The sequence below is a fragment of the Salvelinus namaycush genome, chromosome 8, assembly GCF_016432855.1.
Source record: "Salvelinus namaycush isolate Seneca chromosome 8, SaNama_1.0, whole genome shotgun sequence".
Classification (NCBI taxonomy): Eukaryota; Metazoa; Chordata; class Actinopteri; order Salmoniformes; family Salmonidae; genus Salvelinus; species Salvelinus namaycush.
Window position 1 is genome coordinate 6,580,102 of NC_052314.1, and position 21,072 is coordinate 6,601,173.

At 42.6% G+C, this 21,072-nt stretch overlaps 1 protein-coding gene across 1 annotated transcript in view; it reads left to right on the forward strand.

The window, feature by feature from the left end:
- The first annotated feature begins 2,881 nt into the window (after positions 1–2,881).
- Positions 2,882–21,072, forward strand: part of LOC120052343 (AT-rich interactive domain-containing protein 3B-like) — a 31,475-nt gene continuing 13,284 nt past the window's right edge. Inside the window, exons 1-2 of the mRNA XM_038999196.1 lie at positions 2,882–3,107; positions 4,827–5,474. Coding sequence (XP_038855124.1) covers positions 3,084–3,107; positions 4,827–5,474 — 672 coding nt within the window. The 5' untranslated portion in view covers positions 2,882–3,083. The remainder of the gene's footprint in view (positions 3,108–4,826; positions 5,475–21,072) is intronic.

Below are 21,072 nucleotides of genomic sequence, written 5' to 3' on the forward strand. Positions count from 1 at the left end.
GAACTATTAATTATTTGTAGATCAGTCACAATTTAACCAAAATGCCTCACGTCTGCTGGGGCGGCAGGTAGCCAAGTGGTAAGAGCTTTGGGCCAGTAACCGCAAGGTTGCTGGAGCGAATCCCCGAGCTGACAAGGTAAAAATCTGTAATTCTGCCCCTGAACAAGGCAGTTTAACCCACTCTTCCCTGGTAGGCCGTTACTGTAATTGACCGTTGAGGGGGTGGGTGCGGTCTGTCAGGAAGTCTAGGACCCATTTGCAAGGACCATTCTAGCCATTTCAAAGTAGTCCATTTTCATCATTGTCTGACTGCTCAACTCAGGAATCGCCACCCAGTTGACTACTTTAAAATGGTAGAAGCCCTCTGGCAATGTCCATGCTAAAACGCATTTTCTGTGATTTAGTCTCTCTGACAACAGGCTGATGACAAGTTAGTTTTTGGGTAAGTTGCGAAAGGTGACCGAGCCATAGAGATAGATAGAGGACTCATTTGTATCGGTGTTGTTATAGCATCTGTGACAGCATGGGCAGCCACTCAGTGCATTTATAACCTAACCATTCCAAACATCTATTAAATCAAATAAACCTCAAGCAGCAAATGAGCAATTCAATTTTTGTGTTTACCAAATAAGACACTCATTGACCTCCATACAAAACTCCTCACTTCTGGGCAGTGTTGTAAAGTACTTAAATAAAAATATTTTAAAGTACTACTGAAGTAGTTTATGTTTTTGTATTTCTACTTTAATATTGATATTTTTGGCAACTTTTACTTCACTACATTCCTAAACAAAATAATGTACTTTTACTCCATACATTTTCCGTGACACCCAAAAGTACTCGTTACATTTTGACAGGAAAATGGTCCTATTCTCACTTATCAAGACAACATCCCTGGTCATCTCTACTGCATCTGATCTGACGGACTCTAAACACAAATGCTTCTTTTGTAAATTATGTCTGAGTGTTGGCGTGTGCCCCTGGCTATTCGTCAATAAAAATAACATAAATGTGTGCTGTCTGGTTTGCTTAATATATAAGGAAGTTGAAATGATTTATACTTTTATTAATTTGTATTTGTAACATGCGCCAAATACAACAGGTGACAACCTTACAGTGAAACGCTTACTTACAAGCCCTTAACCAACAATGCAGTTTAAAATTAAAACAAACATTTTAGCAATTCCATTTACTTTTTATACTTAAAGTATTTTTAAAACCAAATACTTTTACTCAAGTAGTATTTTACTTGAGTTATTTTCTATTAAGATTATCTTGTGACTACTGAGTACTTTTTCCACCACTGCTTTGGGGTTTATTTTCGTGGATACATTTTGGGCAGAGAAACCTCTCACTTCGCTTCTTCCTCTGTCCATGGTCTCTGAGATCCTCCGTCCATCCTGGCCTGAATGATTTTCTTTACAATGTTTTAATTCCATATATTGCATTCGAGTAGCACTATAGCACCGGAGAACGTATAAGCCCACTACTAAACGAAATACTCTTGCACTGCACTACCGTGACTATAGCAACTGGTGATGCAGTCCGTCATGTTATAGTATGTCTATGCCACCAGGGAGCAGAATCGAGTCCTGAATTTGATAAGTACTGTAACAGATTTTTATATGCGGTTTTGACTAGAGTATAGTTTGTCAGAATTTACCATAATGCACTTTTTTAAAGCCGGTTAGGATAATTAAGTTAACGTTAGGAAAAGCGTTTAACTAAAATGCACCAAAGAAAATCCACGTTCGACTTCAATTTGACATTAACTATATTCTGTATAAACCATGACCTTTTATATGCGCTCATCACGCTGAAGCGCATGTATGGCCTCCATTATAAAATGGAGACTACATCAACATGGCCAAAGAACAGATCTAGATATGGATTGTAGGCATATACACAATTATTCAAAGCGTTATTGCATAAACATGGTATGGTTATAGTTTGATGGTATAGAAATATGCAATGCAAAGACATTGATAACGCTGTCTGGTCTCTGCACCAGTGTAACATGTGATCGTACTTCCTAGCATTGTTTTTAAAGAAATGACTGTCTAGCCAGTGGGCCCAGTTGATTGGTGTTTCTTCTGATGATATACACAAGGAAGTAAGTAGCACGTTAGATGAGCGGGGCAACAGTATGTTGATGGTTGTAGATTAGTCTGTTGGCATGGAAATAACTGAATTAGCAGGGAGCTAATGTGACCATTACAATTACAGCATGCTAAGCTAACTCGCTCTTACAGCAATAACATACAAAAAGCACATCTCAGGACGCCCCCAACACCTAACAGGTACCATACATATAAACATCAGGACATGTACATAGTGAATTCATACACATTGTAAATATGCGAATATAATACAGTATTTCAGAACGTGACCGACTGCATGCATGTCAATATCAGACGGGGAAGAATTTATGTTCGCGATCTCCCCTAATCTGCAAGCATGACCAATGGCATAACACCTTTTTGATATGTAAATTCAACCAACCAATAGGAATACATAAACATTGAATACATATTTCTGCAGAGTCAAGTGGGAACGCAACTAACCCTGCCACACGTACAAAATACGTTGATCACCCATAGATACATGTATTGTTGACGGTGTTGGTTAGTTGGATATAAACTATACTATGAAAAACAGCTTCACATAGCAGGCTACAGTTGCGTCATTTATTCTATAAATACTATTCATAGTGAAAAGTATTTCACTTTGCTTTCTGAGGAGCACTGTGGTAAGAATTGACCAACACCATAATGTTGCAAACGAAGAGGCACCACTTTTCAAGTAGGGCGGGCCTTCTCTTGTTACTGTGGGGGTGTAGTAGACTACTAACCTATACAGGCAAAGACAATCAAGACTAGGGTGGGTTTTTTATGTTCAGGCTGCGGTCAGGGAGGTGAGGCCCGGCATTTACCCTACACTGGCCTCGCCAATCTTCCTATCACAACCGTTATATGGATTTCAACCGAAAGTTTATCATAATAAACTATATTGGCATATAAACTGATTTACGTAGGAGAGAGAACGAGTGGAAAAGAAGGTTAAATTGGGAAGCTGAGGGGAGGATGGAAAACTCGAAATCGCAAATGGTGAGTTTCGATCCGAGTCAGTTCGCTGCTGACTGACGGTTTCCTTTGGCACCGTGCCCCATTTAGTTAGATACTGTAACAAATTGGGCAACAATCGTGAAAGTGATATGTAGTTTTACACTTTTGAAACTAATATTTTATAAACCATGATGGGACGACATTTTGTTACCTGGTCGGCGAATTGTTTACCTTATTCCTATACGTGTTTAAACATGATTGAGGCACTACTTTGGAAAACTAGGCGACTGTTGTACACGTCATGTTTGCTTTACCATCACCACGGAGCAGAAGATATCACCTTTTGGAAAGTTGTAGATTGATACATTGTTGTCGATGAAATCTCGTGAAATAAACATTCGACGACATGTCTTCCATTCACCTTTATAATACTTTGTAGATCAATCATAATTGTAAATTAATCTGTTGGCATTGTTTAAATGTAATTTAGACCAGGCGTGAGATGTATTTTTCTCAACAATAAGTTTGTTTGAGCCATCCACGTGCCAGTGCATCCTATTTATAAAAAAACAAAACATAATTGGGGACTGTACTAACGGTCATTTCGATAGGGGCCTATTTTATCTAACCAATTTGGTTTAATAAATAATATTAAATTAATCATATTTTCCCTTTTGATGTCTTATTGGGCATAATACCGTGTGGTAGGTAACTGCCCCTGTTTATCAAACAAAACATGCCTCCCCTTGCACGGTTTTTAAATAACTTGGAACATGCTGAAAAGAAAAGTCAATTATAGAAACGGTGTTGACTCTTCCACTGCCGCCATTTTCTTTCAGGTTAACTTATAGACCTATATGTTAACAGCTGGCCATACATTGTGTAGGTAAAATTCTGAAGTGGAGTGGTTGAAGCAGCAGAACCCTAGCCAGCAGATCCGTCCTGCTTGCTTACTGGCTGCACTAGGGGCAGACAGCATTCCTGTGTACATTAAGACATTGAGTAGCCATTGTGAGATATGGCTAGGAAAATGTACCTCAATCCAGGGATGAGATATGCATTGGAATCTGAATTGGCCCATTATTCCAAATGTGCTATATTTAAGCTAGCAGTTTAATCTTTACGGTGTGACAATGCATTTCTCATCCTTGGATTGAGGAACATCTTCAGAGACACATATTGTGCTATTCTTTATTTATTTTGCTCTAGCACTACACAGCTGATTCAAATAACCAACTCATCATCAAGCTTTGATTCTTTGAATTGTCTGTGTAGTGCTTGGGGCAAACACCAAAATGTGCACTCAGGGGGGCAGGGACGAGTTTGGGAAACCCTGTCTTAATATACATAGGAATGCTGTCCGACCCTGGTGCAGCTGTAACCAAGCAGGTTGGATCTGCTGGCTACCCAGAACCCCACATATAGAAAAAGCTTACACCCCTGTAACACCCAGCCATAAACTACATAACTATACAAATAAGATATTCTATCTTTGGGGAAAATCTTAATTATTATATATATATATATATTTTTAAATTGAACATTTATTTAACTAGGCAAGTCAGTTAAGAACAAATTGTTATTTAAAATGATGGCCTCTACAATGTATCTGTGTGTACATTGTTTATCTCTAGTCTATAAATTCCATAATGTATCTTTTTTGTACAATATTTTTACTTCCTTACATCTGTGGGGGAAAAATAAGATATCTGTTTACAATATATTTACTCTCTACATTTCGTTCCTTTCGTCTCCCTACAGCCCAACCTATCGCAGGAGGCTGGGGGGGGTCTGGGTCTGGGTAGCCCTGTTGGTGTCAGACTAGAGGCTGTGATGGAGCAGCTCCAGAGACAACAGGAGGCCAAGCTGGAGATGGACCGGCAGGAGAAACACCTCCGCCAGGCTCAAATGATGTTCATTAAACACGTAACTGCGACCCGGAACACTGGAGTCCCCCTGGACTCTGCCTTCCTGGGCAAACGGGTGGAAGGAACCGGGACAGGAAGGACCCCTCAGATGGGTCAGCAACAGACCGAGGCTGGTGGTAGTAACAGCAACACTCAACGTGTTGTGCATAGGGAGAACGGAGAAGAGGAACTGGGAGGTGAAGGGTCAGAGGAAGAAGATGAGGAAGAAGAAAGGATGGCATATGAAGAAGAGAACAGTGAGGAGGATGATGATGGTGGCCACATGACAAAGATGTCTCCACTCCAACAGGATAGTTCCTTATCTTCTTTTCCTCTGTATTCGACCTCTCCGTCAGCGGCTGCTCAACACAGCGCCGCTTCCCTTCCTATGAATCTAAAGCAAGAGTCTGAGGAGAAGGAGCAGTCTACCACAGAACAACACCCCTTCACATCATCCAATGGATTTGGAGATTGGAGCTTTGATGATGGACCATACAAACAAGTAAGTTGTATTTCACCCTTCAACCCCTTACACTATATAAATGTTTTGTGGTAAGATTTTACATTCCAAAAGCCAGGAGTGTGATCTACTTCCACTTGAAGAACATTGGAATGGGTCTCTACGGGGACTGGGTCTCTACGGCGACTGGGTCTCTACGGCGACTGGGTCTCTACGGGGAATGGGTCTCTACGGGGACTGGGTCTCTACGGGGACTGGGTCTCTACGGGGACTGGGTCTCTACGGGGAATGGGTAGCCTAAACCACGAAGACACTGGTGGTGTGTATGCTTTACCGAGAAATTAGCATTAGGTGTCCCATGTGCAGCAAACAGCCCAGCAGCAGACATAATATTGAATCCACACACTTTACCATGTTACAAAAGTGTTCATGGAGTTTTTTTTTCTTCTTTTTTTTCCCTCCATTGATCACAGCAGTTCTATGTAAAAACAGGCTATTATCTACTGTTTGCCTACTGCGAAGTGGTATGCAGTCACTTTTAATGACTGGCTCCATATGAAACTTGTATGATGCTTCACAGTGAGGGGAGGAGGAAGGGCCATCTTTTTTTCTTCTTCTTTTTCTGTTGTTTTGTTTCCATCCCTCCTTGCTCTCTGTTGACCCACTCACACTGAGAGTCAAGGACCCGAACACTGGCACACGGCCATCTCTGCTCCTGCTGCTAAAATAATATAGTAACATACAATGTCCCACTTTAGCAAAACTGTGTTTTTATCCAAAATGACTTGGTAGACTAGAGTGATTGCATAAAGCCTACATTTTTATATTCTCTTGATGAGCTGTTAACATAAATGGAATAGCTGGCCAGCACACTGAGATTAATGCGTTTTTTAGTAGGGGTGTGATCCTTATTGGACATGAACTCATGACTTTGGCATTGCTTGTAGCACACAGACAGCCTGCACTGCTTCTGCTTCCTGTTTCTTCACATGTAGAGGTCAGGCAGAGAGCACAGAGAACTGTGTTCTCCCGGCAGCTAGCCTAACAGGAAGGGGAGAGGAGGTTATTTTCCCACTTTCTTCTTTGTCATCGTGTCTTCCTGGCCACTAGCCCAACAGGAGGGGAGTTTATTCAGCCGGACGCTCCAGGGGTTTTCCCACCTTCTCCTTTCGGCTAGTGTGACTTCTTCTTGTTTACGTCCCAAATGTCACCCTATACCTTATATAGTGCACTACTTTCTACATGGACTCTGGTCAAAAGTAGTGCACTATATAGGGAATAGGGTGCTGTTTGGGAGGGTACCCTCCACACTCTTCACACAGAAGGGTTCTTGGCAGAGCTAAGTAGCCTTGGCCTCTGTCCAAGACACTGTTGAATGAATGGGAACTACTGGAAGCAGCTGGTTCAGAGTGAGATGTGATAGGCCATAAAGTGGGAGACTAGTATTTGTGGATGAATATGACACCAAATACATTTTTTTGGGGGGGGGTGGCAATCAAATCAAATTGTATTTGTCACATGCGCCGAACACAACAGGTGTAGATCTTACAGTGAAATGCTTACCTACAAGCCCTGAATCAACAATGCAGTTAAGAAAAATACCTAAAAAAATAAGAAATGTAAAGTAACAAATAATTAAAGAGCAGCAGTAAAATAACAATAGCGAGGCTATATGCAGGGGGTACCGGTATTTGATATTTTAATTAGGATCCCCATTAGCCAGCAGCTACTCTTCCTGGGGTCCACACAAAACATGAAACATTATACAGAACATAATTAGACAAGAACAGCTCAAGGACAGATCTACATACATACATCTTGGCCATGTTCTGTTATAATCTCCACCCGGCACAGCCAGAAGAGGACTGGCCACACCTCATAGCCTGGTTCCTCTCTAGGTTTCTTCTTAGGTTCTGGCCTTTCTAGGGAGTTTTTCCTAGCCACCGTGCTTCTACACCTGCATTGCTTGCTGTTTGGGGTTTTAGGCTGGGTTTCTGTACAGCTCTTTGAGATATCAGCTGATGTAAGAAAGGCTTTATAAATACATTTGATTGATTGATTTTTAAAAAGGCACACGTAGCCTACATATCAATACATACACACAAACTATCTAGGTCAAATAGGGGAGTGGTGCCGTGTGGTGTTGCTTTATCTGTTTTTTGAAACCAGGTTTGCTGTTCATTTGAGCAATATGAGATGGAAGTTCCATGCAATAAGTGCTATGTATAATACTGTATGTTTTCTTGAATTTGTTCTGGATTTGGGGACTATGAAAAGACCCCTGGTGGCATGTCTGGTGGGATAAGTGTGTGTGTAAGTTGACTATGCAAATAATTTGAGATTTTCAACACATTAATGTTTCTTATAAAATGAAGTGATACAGTCAGTCTCTCCTCAACTCATAGCCAAGAGAGACTGACATGCATAGTATTAATATTAGCCCTCTGATTATAATTAAGAGCAAAACGTGCAGCTCTGTTCTGGGCCAGCTGCAGCTTAACTAGGTCTTTCCTTGCAGCACTGGACCACACGACTGGACAATAATCAAGATTAGTCAAAACTAGAGCCTGCAGGACTTGCTTTGTGGAGTGTGGTGTCAAAAAAAACGGAGCATCTCTTTATTATGGCCAGACCTCTCCCCATCTTTGCAACCATTGAATCTATATGTTTTGACCATGACAGTTTACAATCTAAGTAAACGCCAAGTAATTTAGTCTCCTCAACTTGTTCAACAGCCACACCATTTATTACCAGAATCAGCTGAGGTCTAGTACTTAAGGAATGATTTCTACCAAATACAATACTCTTAGTTTTAGTGATGTTCAGGACCAGTTTATTACTGGCCACCCATTCCAAAACAGACTGCAACTCTTTGTTAAGGGTTTCAGTGACTTCACTAGCTGTGGTTGCGATGCGTATATGGTTGAATCATCAGCATACATGGACACATGCTTTGTTTAATGCCAGTGGCAGGTCATTGGTAAAAATAGAAAAGAGTAGAGGGCCTAGAGAGCTGCCATTAAAGAAAACCCTTTATTGAAGGGTTCTATTGAATACATAGCTCTGAATCCACGATATGGCAGAGGTTGACAAGCCATAACACAAGTTTTTTTTAACAACCGGTTATGGTCCATAATATCAAAGGCTCACTGAAATCTAACAGTACAGCTCCCACAATCTTCTTATTATCAATGTCTTTCAACCAATCATAAGTCATTTGTGTCAGTGCAGTACATGCTGAGTGCCCTTCTCTGTAAGCATGCTGAAAGTCTGTTGTTAATTTGTTTACAGAGAAATAGCATTGTATTTGGTCAAACACAATTTTTTTCCAACAGGTTGCTAAGAGCTGGCAGCAAGCTTATAGGTCTGCTGTTAGAACCAGTAAAGGCCACTTTACCACTCTTGGGTAGCGGAATTACTTTGGCTTCGTTCCAGGCCTGAGGACAAAGACTTTCCTCTCGGCTCAGATTAAAGATATGACAGATAGGAGTGGCTATAGAGGCAGCTACCATCCTCAGTAGCTTTCCATCTAAGTTTTCAATGGCAGGAGGCTTGTCATTATTGATCGTGAACAATTATTTTTCAACATCTCCCACACTAACGTGACAAAATTCAAGCTTGCATGGCTATTCTTTCATTGTTTTTTTATACATGAATATAATTTCTCACTGTTTGTCGTGGGTATTTCCTGCCTAAGTTTGCCCACTTTGCCAATGAAATAATCATTAAAATAATTGGCAACATCAAATGGTTTTGTGATGAATAAGCCATCTGATTCGATGAAAGATGGTGTTGAATTTGTCTTTCTGCCCATATTTTCATTTAAAGTACTCAAGTTTTTTTCCATCTTTCTTTATATCATTGATCTTAGCTTCATAATAAAGTTTATTCTTTTTTTCACACAAAATTCCTCAATTTGCAGTAAGTCAGCCAGTCAGATGTGCATTCAGACTTATTAGCCACTCCTTTTGCCCCATCTCTTTGAACCATACAGTTTTTCAATTCCTCATCAATCCATGGAGCCTTAAGAAACTGACTGTTAGAACTGTTAACAGGTGCATGTGTATCAATAATTGGAAGAAGCAATTTCATAAATACAATAAGTGCAGTGTCTGGATGCTCCTCATTAATCACATCAGACCAACAAATATTTTTAACATCATCCACGTAAGAGTCACAGCAAAATCTTTTGTATGATCTCTTATACACTATTTTAGGCCCAGCTGTTGGAACTTTGGCTTTCCTGGATATAGCCACTATATTGTGATTACTGCATCCAATGGGTACCGATACAGCTTTAGAACAAAGTTCAACAGTATTAGTAAAAATGTGATCGATACATGTGGATGATCTTGTACCTGTAGTGTTTTTAAACACCCCGGTAGGTTGATAACAAAGTCAATGTGCGGAGGCACCGGTTAGTCGAGGTAACTGAGTAGTGCAAGTAGTCTGGGTATCCATTTAATTAGAGCAGCCTTTCTTAAAGTGTGGGTCGCGGACCTGTTAATGGTGGGCCGCAACGTTTCAGAGTAAATGTATAACTATTTCATTGATTACTGGAATTGATTTGGCCAAGTGCAACTGTGCTCACTGTTCAGTGCGCTCTCTGCTTAGCAACAGTCTCTGCTTAGCAACAGTCTCTGCTTAGCAACAGTTTGGCAGCTGTGGGAGTGGGAGATGCCCGTGTGTTTCGCGGTTTACCGACTATTTTTTTCCTGCCGTTTTCCTGAAGATCCCTCCGCGACACACGCTACACGCTCCACCGCTGTCGTTCAGCAGCAGATGATGCGCTGTCAGCCACTGACTTGTCATTCCCACTCGCCATCACTCACCGCTGTCATCAAATTGACTCAAGCTAGCCACAAGTTCTGACTGAGCTCAATCATCATGAAACGTAAATACAGCAATGAGTTTCTCTCTCTTGGTTTTATACAAACTTTGAGAAATAACGAGGGGCGCCCACAATGTGTTATGTGCGGGGAAGTGCTTAGTAATGAGTCAAAGGGAACAAGTTAATATAACGACATGTCCTGACCAAACATCCACAGCATGATGGTACACCCAGGGAGTTCTTTCAGAACAGGGCAGAATGCTTCAGGAAACTGTGCTTCGACAATGGAGAAGTAAGTCAGCTAGCAAGGCATTGTTGTCATTTTATAACACGTGATGATAAGCAGAAATAAGGGAGTACAGTCGTGGCCAAAAGTTTTGAAAATCTACACAAATATTAATTTTCACAAAGTTTGCTGCCTCAGTGTCTTTAGATATTTTTGTCAGATGTTACTATGGAATACTGAAGTATAATTACAAGCATTTCATAAGTGTCAAAGGCTTTTATTGACAATTACATGAAGTTGATGCAAAGAGTCAATATTTGCAGTGTTGACCCTTCTTTTTCAAGACCTCTGCAATCCGCCCTGTTATGCTGTCAATTAACTTCTGGGCCACATCCTGACTGATGGCAGCCCATTATGGCATAATCAATGGTTGGAGTTTGTCAGAATTTGTGGGTTTTTGTTTGTCCACCCGCCTCATGAGGATTGACCACAAGTTCTCAAAGGGATTAAGGTCTGGGGAGTTTCCTGGCCATGGACCCAAAATATTGATGTTTTGTTCCCCGAGCCACTTAGTTATCACTTTTGCCTTATGGCAAGGTGCTCCATCGTGCTAGAAAAGGCATTGTTTGTCACCAAACTGTTCCTGGATGGTTGGGAGAAGTTGCTCTCGGAGGATGTGTTGGTACCCTTCTTTATTCATGGCTGTGTTCTTAGGCAAAATTGTGAGTGAGCACACTCCCTTGGCTGAGAAGCAACTCCACACATGAATGGTCTCAGCATGCTTTACTGTTGGCATGACACAGGACTGATGGTAGCGATCACCTTGTCTTCTCCGGACAAGCTTTTTCCGGATGCCCCAAACAATCGGAAAGGGGATTCATCAGAGAAAATGACTTTACCCCAGTGCTCAGCAGTCCAATCTATGTACCTTTTGCAGAATATAGTCTGTCCCTGATGTTTTTCCTGGAGAGAAGTGGCTTCTTTGCTGCCCTTCTTCACACCAGGCCATCCTCCAAAAGTCTTCACCTCACTGTGCGTGCAGATGCACTCACTCCTGCCTGCTGCCATTCCTGAGCAAGCTCTGTACTGGTGGTGCCCCAATCCAGCTGCTGAATCAACTTTAGGAGACGGTCCTGGCACTTGCTGGACTTTCTTGGGTGCCCTGAAGCCTTCTATACAACAATTAAACCGCTCTCCTTGAAGTTCTTGATGATCCGATAAATGGTTGATTTAGGTAGAATCTTACTGGCAGCAATATCCTTGCCTGTGAAGCCCTTTTTGTGCAAAGCAATGATAGCGGCACGTGTTTCCTTGCAGGTAAGTATGATTGACAGAGGAAGAGCAATGATTCCAAGCACCACCCTCCTTTTGAAGCTTCCAGTCTGTTATTCGAACTCAATCAACATGACAGAGTGATCTCCAGCCTTGCCCTCGTCAACACGACGAGGGAATCAGTGACATGTCAGCTGGTCCTTTTGTGGCAGGGCTGAAATGCAGTGGAAATGTTTTTGGGGGATTCAATTAATTTGCATGGCAAAGAGGGACTTTGCAATGAATTGCAATTCATCTGATCACTTTTCATAACATTCTGGAGTATATGCAAATTTCCATCATACACACTGAGGCAGCAGACTTTTTTCAAAATTATTATTTGTGTCACTCTCATAACTTTTGGCCACGACTGTACACTCTCATAGTAGTAGATGTGAGTTTCTCTTTCAAACAATCCCCTGGGCTTGTACACAGCTAATAGCTAATGTGAGCCAAAGCAAGCTAGCTAGCAACTGCAACTGTAAGTATCAGTAAATACTGATGAAGATGATAAAATGATTAGCAGTTGCTATACCAGGCAGTGATGCAACCAGTCAGGATGCTCTCGATGGTGCAGCTGTAGAACTTTTTTGAGGATCTGAGGACCCATGCCAAATATTTTCAGTCTCCTGAGGGGGAATAGGTTTTGTCGTGCCCTCTTCACAACTCTCTTGGTGTGCTTGGACCATGTTAGTTTGTTGGTGATGTGGACACCAAGGAACTTGAAGCTCTCAACCTGCTCCACCCGTCGATGAGAATGGGGGCGTGCTCCGTCCTCCTTTTCCTGTAGTCCACAATCATCTCCTTTCTCTTGATCACGTTGAGGGAGAGGTTGTTGTCCTGGCACCACACGGCCAGGTCTCTGACCTCCTCCCTATAGTCCGTCTCGTCGTTGTTAGTGATCAGGCCTACCACTGTTGTCATCGGCAAACTTAATGATGGTGTTAGTCGTGCCTGGCCATGCAGTCATGAGTGAACAGGGAGTACAGGAGGGGACTGAGCACGCACCTCTGAGGGGCCCCCGTGTTGAGGATCAGTGTAGCAGACGTGCTGTTGCCTACCCTTACCACCTGGGGTTGCCTGTTAGGAAGTCCAGGATCCAGTTGTAGAGGGGTGTTTAGTCCCAGGGTCCTTAGCTTATTGATGAGCTTTGAGGGCACTATGGTGTTGAACGCTGAGCTGTAGTCAATGAACATCATTCTCACATAGGTGTTCCTTTGTCATCCATTCTTATAAGCTTCCGGGTTAGAGTCCTGCTCCTTGAAAGCAGCAGCTCTACCCTTTAGCTCAGTGCGGATGTTGCCTGTAATCCATGGCTTCTGGTTAGGGTATGTACGTACAGTCACTTTTCGGGACGACTTCATCAATGCACTTATTGATGAATCCAGTGACTGATGTGGTGTACTCCTCAATGCCATCAGAAGAATCCTGGAACATATTCCAGTCTGTGCTAGCAAAACAGTCCTGTAGCTTAGCATCTGCTTTTTTATAGACTGAGTCACTGGTACTTCCTGCTTTAGTTTTTGCATGTAATCAGGAGGATATTTTTATGGTCAGATTTGCCAAATGGAGGGCGAGGGAGAGCTTTGTACGCGTCTCTGTGTGTGGAGTAAAGGTGATCTAGAGTTGTTTTGTTTCTCCATCTGGTTGCACACTTAACATGCTGATAGAAATGAGGTAAAACGCATTGTTTCCCTGCATTAAAGGTATTTCAGTAACAAACCTCCAAGAACTAACAAAAGGATGGACATAGACTGAGAAACACTTTATTAAACTTTGAGTTAGCTGGGTGTGGGGGCGACTTTTACCTGGGTGTGGGGGCGACTTTTACCTGGGTGTGGGGGCGACTTTTACCTGGGTGTGGGGGCGACTTTTACCTGGGTGTGGGGGCGACTTTTACCTGGGTGTGGTGGCGACTTTTACCTGGGTGTGGGGGCGACTTTTACCTGGGTGTGGGGGCGACTTTTACCTGGGTGTGGGGGCGACTTTTACCTGGGTGTGGGGGCGACTTTTACCTGGGTGTGGTGGCGACTTTTACCTGGGTGTGGGGGCGACTTTTACCTGGGTGTGGGGGCGACTTTTACCTGGGTGTGGGGGCGACTTTTACCTGGGTGTGGGGGCGACTTTTACCTGGGTGTGGGGGCGACTTTTACCTGGGTGTGGTGTAAGATAATGAGTGCGGTGCGGATTTCTTTAGAGGTGCCTGACGTCAATCTTTTACTTGTTCTTTTTGAAGGGAGTAATCCATTCTTACATTATTTTAGCCGCCCCCCCAAGGTCATGTATCCACTACCCAGACCCCCTGTAATTTGAACCATTCCATTTCTTTTTCATCTTTACTGCACCCTATAGAATTGTCTTCCCCTTTGGTCCTAGTGTCAGTTGTCATTAAAGATGGTGGTGGAGGTGAGAGGATTTGTTTAGAATATTACATCTTTCTGATTTTCCTTCTGTGTTCAATCCAGTTAAGAAACATTAAAGAAAGATACTTCCCCCTTACCTCTGGTTTAATTGAAACTTGTCCCTCAGTGAGATAAGTACATTTAAAGGTGTTTTTTGAGTTGGATGGGTGTAGTACTAGGATAGTATCCTGGATTAAGGTCTGCCTCAAATGCTTTAATTCCCTTTCATCTTTTACTGCAGCCTATAGACTAGTTTTCCTCCTTAGTCTCAGGGTCAGATGTCATTAAAGGTGGAGAGCCAGACTGTCTGTCCGTACAAAGGCTAGCAGATGCCATAAAATCCATTTACAAATGAGAGAGTGGAGGATGGGTTTTAATTTTTAAAAGCTTTTTGCTCAATAGATGTAAATAAGAATTTGTTCTTAACTGACTTGCCTAATTAAAGGTTAAATGAATAAACAAATAGTAACACAAGCATAGGCACAGACACATGCATACAGTAGACACACATGATAACATACGCACTACACACACGTTCACATGGATTTTGCGTTGTAGATATGTGGTAGTGGAGTATGGGCCTGAGGGCACACACTTAAGTGTGTTGTGGATTCTGTAATGAATTTATTGTAATGTTTTTACTGCCATAATTTTGCGGGACCCCAGGAAGAGTAGTTGCTGTCTTGGCAGCAGCTAATGGGGATAATTTAATAAATACAAAATGGTCGTCTGTTTCTCAGTTGGTAGAGCATGGTGCTTGCAATGCCATGATAGTGGGTTAGATTCCCGGGACCACCCATATGTGAACTGAATGCACACAGCACTATGTCACTTTGGATTTAAAGAAGTCTGCTAAATACTATATATTATTAATGTCAAAATCGGTCCCATATCTTCGACAATCAGCACGTTACATAGTTGTTTAAAGGGGCCCGACCTTGTGAGTGGGGCCAAGAGGAGATCTTCTTTTTAGTACTGCATTTCTGTCAATAACAACAACAAAAAGTTGTCTTAACGAGGCTAGCCTGGTTAAATGAATTCAGTACTTGCGTCATTGACCACCCCTGGTCCTTGCATAATTCAGCTGTCGCTCGGCAACGCTTTGTGCTGCAGTTTGGCACAGCTGCACATGATCAATGGAGCCCTAAACACAGCCCTGATTTGGTTTTATTCTGGCCTCATTTACGTTGATTGATGAGGACCAACTGTCTTGTGGATACAAGATGGTTTATAAACCAAGTGGAGAAGGTTAAAGGGTCTGTCTTTACATTAGTTCTGCCTAGGAGTGTAACGGTTCACCAAACCCATGGTTTTGTACATGTTGCAGTTTTGGGGAAAGTTAAATGCCATTCACAATGTTCAGCGTTCACAGTGTTCCTTGCATTGTTGTTGTGACCGGATCAACATGTTAGGCCTCTCAAGTTTCCATTCTGATGCTGCGTTTGTAACCATGTGGGAGGTGGGAATTTAAGTCGTAAATAAAAGTTGGATGAATTCATGTGGTTTGAACTAGTTGAGAAATGCCATTTTGGCTAATGTCCAACAAGGTGTGTCAACCATAAACTAAAAGTACAGCTGTTATGCTGTCATCCCATAGGACGGCACACAATTGGCCCATTGTCGTCCGTCGTTCTTGGTTAGGGGAGGGTTTGGCCAGGATAGACCGTCATTCTAATTAAGAATTTGTTATTCACTGACTTGCCTAGTTAAAGGTTAAATTTAAAAAAAGTGACAGCCCAATCACATTACCCCACCGTGCTACAAACACGCCTCCTTTATGAGGGTCACAAGTGTGCATCTGGCACTGGAGGCAGTGTCATGGTGCGTTCGTAACCAAGTGGGAATCTACCACATACGACTGGGGGAAAAAACACTTGAAAAGCTCTCAAACTGGCGATTTACTCATGGTGACCTCATCTACTAAGGAAATGGCCTCTAGTACAGCATTTTCGGCAGTTAAATGCAACAACAAAACAGTATTTATAAAAAGCAATCTATTCATGTGGTTTATGAACTCAGTTATTTGTTTAGAAGCATTTTTTATTTAACTTGGCAAGTTAAGAACAAATTCTTATTTACAATGACAGACTACCCCGGCCAAACTCGGACGACCCTCATATCCGGGGCTATAAACCAAAGACTTTTAAAAATATTTAAACATAGCCTACTCTTGTAATTTATTCTGTCCCGGTCAGAATCAGCTGCCAAGGGCTGCTTGAATTCAGAGGGGAGAAGATGCTGTTTCTTTTCGTGCCAGTCTTGCTCCGGTGTACTGGGGTGATGTCTGCGTGACATGGGTCAACATGTGTGAGGTGTTGGCAGCTGCAAAGGCTATTGTTGTTGAGCGTGGCAACACACTGTTTAACGTTTGATCCACAACTCTCTGTACATCTTTGGTTATCTTCTGGGATGCTAAAATGTTCCCAAACGGGTGATTTTTAAAGGACAATTGAAGATCCTCCAATTCTGGTTTATCCACCCCGCTACTCGACATCATATAGAACTAGTTCCCAGCTGCGCCTCACAAAAGGACAGTTTTTGGAATGCGTCATTTAAGAATAGAATTTTACACCTTGTGCATAGTCTCTAGTTAAGGGAATAGCCTGGCATGTTTTCACCTCCGATTTACTCAAGGCCTAGAACGCAGCATAGCCTAGTGGCCTTGTTTTTATTTTGTACATTTTTGGTAGGTATTAATTAGGGTTCACAGTGCGGACCGAACCATCGGTACGAATTCATGTACCCTTTACACCCCTAGTCCTGTCCCACCCTATGGGTTATATGCCTTTTACATTAGTCCTGCCACTCGAGTGTGTGTGTGTGTGTGTGTGTGTGTGTGTGTGTGTGTGTGTGTGTGTGTGTGTGTGTGTGTGTGTGTGTGTGTGTGTGTGTGTGTGTGTGTGTGTGTGTGTGTGTGTGTGTGTGTGTGTGAAATGCATACATCTGTAATTGCAAACAAAGGTTTCTGTACCAAATATTAAGTTCTGCTTTTCTGATGTATCAAATACTTATGTCATGCAATAAAATGCAAATTAATTACTTAAAAATCATACAATGTGATTTTCTGGATTTTTGTTTTAGATTCCGTCTCTCACAGTTGAAGTGTACCTATGATACAAAATTACAGACCTCTACATACTTTAAGTAGGAAAACCTGCAAAATCGGCTGTGTCAAATACTTGTTCTCCCCACTGTATATAGATAGATAGATAGATGAACTCAGCAAAAAAAGAAACTTCCCTTTTTCAGGACCCTGTTTTTAAAGATAATTCGTAAATATTCAAATAATTTCACAGATCTTCATTGTAAAGGGTTTAAACACTGTTTCCCATGCTTGTTCAATGAACCATAAACAATTAATGAACATGCACCTGTGGAACGGTCGTTAAGACACAAACAGCTTACAGACGGTAGGCAATTAAGGTCACAGTTATGAAAACTTAGGACACTAAAGAGGCCTTTCTACTGACTCTGAAAAACACCAAAAAGAAAGATGCCCAGGGTCCCTGCTCATCTGCGTGAACATGCCTTAGGCATGCTGCATGAGGAATGCAGATGTGGCCAGGGAAATAAATTGCAATGTCTGTACTGTGAGACGCCTAAGACAGCGCTACAGGAGACAGGATGAACAGCTGATCGATGTGGAGGGTCCGTTGTGGTCTGGGGCGGAATGTCACAGCATCGGACTGAGCTTGTTGTCATTGCAGGCAATCACAACGCTGTGTGTTACAGGGAAGACATCCTCCTCCCTCCTGTGGTACCCTTCCTGCAGGCTCATCCTGACATGACCCTCCAGCATGACAATGCCACCAGCCATACTGCTCGTTCTGTGCGTGATTTCCTGCAAGACAGGAATGTCAGTGTTCTGCCATGGCCAGCGAAGAGCCCGGATCTCAATCCCATTGAGCACATCTGGGACCTGTTGTATAAGTAGGTTGAAGGCTACCCCCCCCCCCCCCCCCACACACACAGAAATGTCCGGGAACTTGCAGGTGCCTTGGTGGCAGAGTGAAGTTTGCTGAAAATAAATGCAGTTGACAGTGAGTTTATATATGAAAAGCAATATTTTTTGTCCATTAAAATAACATAATATTGATTGGAAATAGTGATGACATTAATGTTGTGAATGACTATTGTAGCTGGAAACGGCTGATTTTTAATGGAATATCTACATAGGCGTACAGAGGCCCACTATCAGCAACCATCACACCTGTGTTCCAATGGCACGTTGTGTTAGCTAATCCAAGTTTAGCATTTTAAAAGGCTAATTGATCATGAGAGAACCTTTTTGCAATTATGTTAGCACAGCTGATAACTGTAGTGCCGATTTAAAGAAGCAATAAAACTGGCCTTCTTTAGACTAGTTGAGTATCTGGAGCATCAGCATTTATGGGTTCGATTACAGGCTCAAAATGGACAGAAACAAAGCACTTTCTTCTGAAACTCGTCAGTCTATTCTTGTTCTGAGAAATGAAGGCTTTTCCATGCGAGATATTGGCAAGAAACTGAAGATCTCGTACAACGTCGTCTACTACTCTTTTCACAGAACATCGCAAACTGGCTCTAACCAGAATAGAAAGAGGAGTGGGAGGCCCCGGTGCACAACTGAGCAAGAGGACAAGTACATTAGAATGTCTAGTTTGAGAAACAGACGCCTCACAAGTCCTCAACTGGCAGCTTCATTAAATAGTACCCGCAAAACACCAGTCTCAACGTCAACAGTGAAGAGGCGACTCCTGGATGCTGGCCTTCTAGGCAGAGTTCCTCTGTCCAGTGTCTGTGTTCTTTTGCCCATCTTAATCTTTTCTTTTTATTGGCCAGTCTGAGATATGGCTTTTTCTTTGCAGCTCTGCCTAGAAGGCCAGCATCCTGGAGTCGTCTCTTCACTGTTGACGTTGAGACTGGTGTTTTGCGGATGCTTTTCTTTCAACAACATGGACAAATCTAAGTTACCCCAAGCTTTTGAACGTGTGTGTGTGTGTATGTATACATAACGTAACAAGCTCTTTCCGTGACAAACTGACCAGGTGAATCCAAGTGAAAACTATGATTCCTTATTGCTGTCACCTGTTAAATCCACTTCAATCAGTGTAGATGAAGGGGAGCAGATGGGTGAAAGAAGGATTTTTAAGTCTTGTGACATGGATTGTGGGGCGACGCACAATTGGCATAGCGTCGTCCGGGTTGTGGTGAGGGGGAGTGGTGGTGTGGAGAGGGGGAGTGGTGGTGTGGTGAGGGGGAGTGGTGGTGTGGAGAGGGGGAGTGGAGTGGTGGTGTGGAGAGGGGGAGTGGAGTGGTGGTGTGGAGTGGTGGTGTGGAGAGGGGGAGTGGAGTGGTGATGTGGAGAGGGGGAGTGGAGTGGTGGTGTGGAGAGGTGGAGTGGTGGTGTGGAGAGGGGGAGTGGAGAGGGGGAGTGGAGAGGGGGAGTGGTGTGGTGGTGTGGAGAGGGGGAGTGGTGTGGTGGTGTGGAGAGGGGGGGTGGTGTGGTGGTGTGGAGAGGGGGAGTGGTGTTGTGGAGAAGTGGAGAGGGGCAGTGGAGTGGGGTAGTGGTGTGGAGTGTTTAAAAAATATATATATTTATACGTTTGTAATTTGGATTGTCATTTGGATTTATTTTGCATTGTGCGGTACAGGATGGTAATGTTTGAAAAGAGTTTTAAAATTCTAGAAATATCTAAAATCGAGTTTACATTTAATTTTTGTTTTAATGTCATCCATTTTAGTAGCTTGATTGGGAAAAGACTTGGCTTTTTATGTTCTTAATAGCAATGATGTTGTAGCAATCTGGTGTCTTTGAATGTTTCCTTTTTTTAAAAACAAATAGCTTTGGAGATGAATAACCGATCAGTCTTGAAATGTGCAGAATGCACACACCACCCGACGAGCAACAACTTCCACAGTGCTGCTGCTGCGCCAGCCATGTTTAATCCTTGTGTGTGACCAGGCACACCAGCTAACCATGACATCACTGAGCTAACTCGGTTGGATAAAGACCCTTATCCGCTCAGATAACCCCGGGCACAGCAAGAGGCCAGACCAATTATTTGGACTTGTGGAGGGGAGAGTGGAGGCCCGATAAGTTGATTAAAGATCATTTGGATGAAAGATTTGCCCTCCCCCCGCTGTAACTGTGTGTTTTAGGGATAAGGTTTCACTGCAGGAGCAGCTGCACCTCTGGTAATGAAGCTCATTACTAGAAAAGCTACGGACAACGAACACAATTGCATCTAATCGATGGCAATTTGAATGCACAGAGATGCCGTGATGAGATCTTGAGGCCCGTTATCATGCCATTCACCCGCTGCCATCACCTCATGTTTCAACATAATGCATGGTCCCATGTCGTAAGGATCTGTACACAACTCCTGGAAGCCGAAAATGTCCCAGTTTTTCCATGGCTGGCATACTCACCAGACATGTCACCCATTGAGCATATTTTGGATGCTCTGGATCGACATGTACGGCAGTGTGTTCCAGTTCCCACCAATATCCAGCAACTTCACACAGCCATTGAAGAGGAGTCAGACAACATTCCACAGGCCACAATCAACAGCCTGGTCAACTCTATGTGAAGGAGATGTGTCGCGCTGCATGAAGCAAATGGTGGTCACCAGATACTGACTGGTTTTCAGATCCACGCCACTACTTAAAAAATATAAAAAAAGTTATCTGTGACCAACAGATGCATATCTGTATTCCCAGCCATGTGAAAATCCATAGATCCATAGAATGACTGATTTCCTAATATAAACTAACTCAGTTTTTATTTTTTTGTTCACTATAGTTAGTGTATTATTGGATACATTTAGATCAACTAAGTGATTTATATTGTGGAAAAATAGAAGTTCCCTGAATACTTTTACCCTGATC